General features: G+C 39.1%; 1 protein-coding gene across 1 annotated transcript; it reads left to right on the top strand.

Moving 5' to 3' along the window:
• The first annotated feature begins 343 nt into the window (after positions 1-343).
• On the top strand, positions 344-2,511 carry LOC148102822 (uncharacterized). Its single transcript, XM_087841371.1, has 5 exons — positions 344-410; positions 579-732; positions 814-971; positions 1,335-1,424; positions 2,302-2,511. Exons 1-5 carry the CDS (start codon positions 344-346, stop codon positions 2,460-2,462), a joined length of 630 nt encoding a protein of 209 aa, XP_087697497.1. The 3' UTR covers positions 2,463-2,511.
• Positions 2,512-4,959: the final 2,448 nt, after the last annotated feature.

Here is a 4,959-nt window from a genome sequence, read left to right as displayed (position 1 = left end):
CTGCAAGCTGTTCATTCTCGTTTACGTACCCCTCTCTTCCCTTTTCAATTCTTTAACTTCTTCACTTCTATTTAGTACATGGGGATCTGCCTTGCACGGGAGTCCTCGCCAGTCCCCTTCAAGGCCTTCCCCAAACTGCAGCTCAATTCATGTCCAAGCCATTCACCTTTACCTACTAGAACGCTGTCAAATCTAAAATGAGGATGTAAGCCGAGCTAGTGAAATGTGAAGTAAGGAATGTTGTTGGGTTACTCTCGTACAGGTAGGACAGACACAAAGCCCTATAACCAGCCATCACTCCACAGTCAGGTTCATTTGCCCCTTACACTGCATCTCATCAGCTATGCCTTCAAGTATCTTGTCCAGTCTTGTGTGTGTTTTGTGTGTGGTCGTGGTCCCGGCTGTATGGGGTGAGTTTTATTTTTAATATTTAAAATAACAAAGTGAAAATAAAATATCAAGCTAAGTCATCTTAATTCTCTATTAGTGTCTTTGCACAATATCCGTCTGCAGGATCTGTAATGCACTGCAGCTTTAACCTCTCATTCTCACTTTGCTTCAACATGTTTGTCTTATAGCTGATCACTGCCACAGTTACTGGGACACGAACGGTGTCTTCCATGATACTCAGGAATGTGAAAAGTACTGCTGTGGGGACTGCAGGACAAAATACTGCTGCAGTGACATAAAGTACAGCTTTACTGAGAAAAAACAGGAACTCTGTTTCAGAAGGTGTGCTCTTCATTTTAGCCTTATCCCCCCTCAATGCTCCAGAAATGAGTACAAACTACAGCTTTTGTTTTGTATTTGCAGGTCTGCTCGAGTGAAAAGAAGCTATCATGCAGAGTATGTGGGAATAGGGGTTCCTGTTCCTATTCTCGTATGCACGGGTCTCATAATCTGCTGTGTGACTCGTTGCTGCTCCTGCTGCAGGACATCCAAAAAGAAAAATCCCAGTCGAGAAATAATCAGTAAGTTTGCTACAGCTGCAAGCAGCTACACTGGCATATTATCCAGAAGCATCTTGTTTGAAATTATGTTTATTCTTACAATGGAAAATGGCTGTTTGATGAGCTTTATGTGTTAGAGCTCTTTCCAATTGGGATGGTGGCTTACAGGAATTCTTGAAAGCAAGAAATAATCTGATACACAAACGCTCATGAAACTGCAAAATTGTCAGTTTTACCGTTTGTGCAGGGTACATAGTAAGACACAAACAGATTTTTTATTCCCATTGTCTTTAAACTTTTGATTTAAAAGTTCAGTTGTAATTACGGGAACATCAAAATTTGCTTTCATTTTCAAACTTACATGAAATCTTTCGCTTTCTCTAGTGTTAACCACTGTAGTTAACACGGTCTATCAGCCTGTACCAGCAGCCACACCCATGCTCACAACTCCACCACCCTCCTACCAGGAAAGTGGTAAGTTTTTTCATTACATTTTAAAACACAATAACTACGTCAGCTCAAACGTTTCGGAGTCTCATTGAGAGAGATTTTTAGCAAGCATGGCTGATGTCACCCAGGTTTTGAGGCTAGTCATCAAATGAAGCTAATAATCTGTTTTTGCTGTGATTTTAACACATATTTGATGGCATCTGATTTCCATTATTGATACAGTCACACCAAGGGAAACCAAAATTATCACAATCATGTAAAGAACTGGTGATTTTATTGCCTTTGATCTGATTGCTTCCATGACGGGGACCACGTCTTAAAAGCAACTTTGGTTTGTGAAGGCAACAATAAAAGGGCAATAAGAAGTGAAGTCTAGCTAGCTGCTAGCTGTCAGTAAAAGGGGGTCAAATTGCCAATAACATGTAATCTGATAATGTGGTGATTAACTGTGATAAATCTGTGAAAATCACAAATCTATATATAATCAACTCTGTATACACAGAGCTTCACACTAAAGTGACTGCAGGCAGTCCAAATCAGATTGTTTGAGAATGAATGAATTTTACTCCAGTGAGACTAAACTGTAACACAGGAGTGTTTTTTCTTACCATTATGTCAACGTAACAATGCTTTTAAAAAGACAAGTCAGAGGTTAATACACTTTTATTTGATCAAGACTGATAGAAAGCTCAAACAAGAAATTAAAGGCCTTTGTCATGGACCTACACCAAAATCCAGTAGGCGTGAGGACTTTTGGAGGACCAGTCCTATTTTTTTTTATTATATAGCATATTTCAGACTTCAAAAGTATATTCAGTAAATTTGTTTACCTCCTTTGTTCTTTACTATTAAAGGCATACTTAGTAAATACAAACAATATATTGCTTATTTGTCTTTTCAGTTTCATTCACACAATCGCAGCCAATGCACTCCTTTCAACGGGTCGGCCAGCCTTCTGCAGCAGCATTGCATTCAGATGAGCTGGAGGAGCTTGAACCTTGTCATGGGCCACAATCTGTAAAAAAGGCTAAGATCCAAAAGAACCCCTCTATATACGTCTAAAAAGGGACTTCATGTTCCTGCCTAAGATACACGATAACACAGAGTTCAGAAATATTTACGCGTGACTGTGCTAATGCTAAGGGTAGAGTTTGTAAGAGAGTATAATACCTCACCATGAGCAGATAATCATTGCGAACAAAGTTAACAGCTGCTTACAAAGTCATGTTCTCTTTGGATGTATTGCTATGTATCCGGGGAAGCAATGTTGAAGTGGTGACTGGTAGATGTACAGTCTCAGCTCTTTTGATGAGTTTTATTTAGTTTTGTTTTGGTTTAAATGGGTTTGTATGATTTATTGTGAAAGATATAATAAAAAAAACAACTTCTGTATGTTATATTGTGATGGAGGCTGCGGTCTGTGACCGGCTTCCGGTGCAGACGGCTCCCCATGATAGTGTTTCCTCACTTGGCTCATGCGTACCCAGTCCAATTTTACTTTTTAAGTGTGCGCGGGGGGGCTGCTTTTAACCATGTAAAGCACTTTGTGCTACATTTTTTTTTTGTATGAAAAGTGCTTTATAAATAAAGATTGATTGATTGATTGATGTGTTGTGATTGAGCTACATGTTTTTCTCTGTCCAGATGCTTAAATAAATATTCCATTTACAATGTAAATTATGGACACTGATTTTTGTGTTGTTCATTTATCAGTAAAGTAATAAAATATAACATTTACATTTTTTAACGGGTTCATAAAACTGCACCTGACTAATGGGACTAATTGGTTTGGTGAAATAACGAGAGGACGGTTGGCAGTCTGGCAGCTTCAGACGACCCGTCTATCTGCAGAGAGCAAATGCTGTCACACGGGTGCGGTGTCAATAATATGTAGTACAACTAGTCTGTGGGTTACTTTTGTTGTGTTGTTGTGTTGTTGTTTAACCGTCAACTGTGGAGAAGAGCTGAAGTGAAACCAAAAGTTAAAACTAATGAGAAATATTCAGTCTCTTTACTTTTCATGCAGTATTTTTTTTATTTCTCCTATAAATGGTGAATTCTGCTGTTGCTCGTTTTTCTGCTCTGATCTAACTGTCGACAGCAGTCGACTGATTCGCAGCATCATCCATGTTGAGCAATGTACAGCTAAGATTTTACATGGGATGATGTTTGCTCTCTCTGTGGTAACATAAATTAAACACCGGCAAGTTGATTAAAAGCTCGCCGCGACCACTTAGCCTGATTGGGTAAGTGAATCCAGATAAGGGAATTCTGGGAATGAACTTTGCACTGGTGTTATTTCTGTATTAGCTCTGTCTGGGACCTTTGCTCTCATACTTTTTCACATTCAGTAGATTTTTTGTTGTTCGTTATTCTAGAGCCGAGCCAAACATTTATGTCTCAATTTTACATCTGGTGTAAATTGGATTTTTCTTGCTGGTGCTTTTACTGCCGTGACTGTTAGTGAACTGTGGCTCAAACAGAAGCAGTAATATATATTATATGTAATAATAATAATAATAATAATAATATAACCTATTATAATAATATAACCTCCTGGACGAGAGTCTATTCAACACTAAAGATGTGATTAAAAATCAAGCTTTTACAAAAGCATTCAAATTCAATTCATTTCTGAAGAGTTATAACTATTATTATCATCTCTGCTTGTCTTTGTGTAAAAATCACCTTTACAAAACCACTGTAAAAAGCACAAAACATATATAACCCTTTAAATGAGCCAGGTACACCGGTTCAACAGCTGTTGACAACTTGATGATGTGACAAAACTCACATCATGCAAAACTGGTTTCTTAAATATGAATGGTCTCCACAGAGCACCAGGTCTAAATCCAACAGAGCACCTTTGGGAAGTGGTGGAAGATTTACATCATGGATGAACACAAATCTGCAGCAACTCAACTCTGTGATTCTGTCAGTACGGATCTGAGTCTCCAGTGCTTTTTAAATCTATGCCATGAAGAGTTCTTAAGGCAAAAGCTAGTCCAGCACCGTACTAGCCAGAAGTATATAATAATGGTAAAACTCAGATATACTGCACGTATATAACAAATCTAAGGCAAATCATAGTCTTCAATTCTATTCAACTCTGTCATGGTCCTGGGCCATGTTGGCCCAGTATTCTTAGTTTTTGTGTGTTCTTATATTTTGTTCTTTATTTATGCCTTTGTTCCTAGGTTGTTTAGTTAAGATGTTCCTTATTCAGTAACCCCCTGTGTGCCCCTCTGTCTATCTGTGAACCCTCGTTTCCCCTCCTTGTGTTTTATTCCATGTTTTCCCAGCCCATTATGTCCGTGCTCTCCCCGTGCTCTCTCTCCTCCTGTCTGAACCTCTGTGTACTTCCTGTTTTACTTTGACAGTCTCTCCTAAGCATGTGTCATGTTGTGTTCACTCCTGCCCTGTCTTGTTACGATTATCTGTGTCACCTGTGTTCCCCATGTGCTCCCACTTCCCTCGTTTACCCTCTGTGTATTTATGTCCACGTCTCCCTCAGTTCAGTGTCGCGTTCTCCCTCATGACTGTGTGCCCCTCCGTGTGT

The sequence above is a fragment of the Neolamprologus brichardi genome, chromosome 5 (assembly GCF_056152115.1).
Source record: "Neolamprologus brichardi isolate AB-2024 chromosome 5, ASM5615211v1, whole genome shotgun sequence".
Classification (NCBI taxonomy): domain Eukaryota; kingdom Metazoa; phylum Chordata; class Actinopteri; order Cichliformes; family Cichlidae; genus Neolamprologus; species Neolamprologus brichardi.
Note: the sequence above shows the minus strand (reverse complement) of the source record. Positions and strands in the feature narration are given on the sequence as shown.

Coding starts and splice junctions, on each gene's coding strand:
- LOC148102822 (XM_087841371.1), top strand. CDS start 344: ATGCCTTCAAGTATCTTGTCCAGTCTTGTGTGTGTTTTGTGTGTGGTC. Junction 411..578: donor CGTGGTCCCGGCTGTATGGG/GTGAGTTTTATT, acceptor TTTGTCTTATAG/CTGATCACTGCCACAGTTAC. Junction 733..813: donor CAGGAACTCTGTTTCAGAAG/GTGTGCTCTTCA, acceptor TTGTATTTGCAG/GTCTGCTCGAGTGAAAAGAA.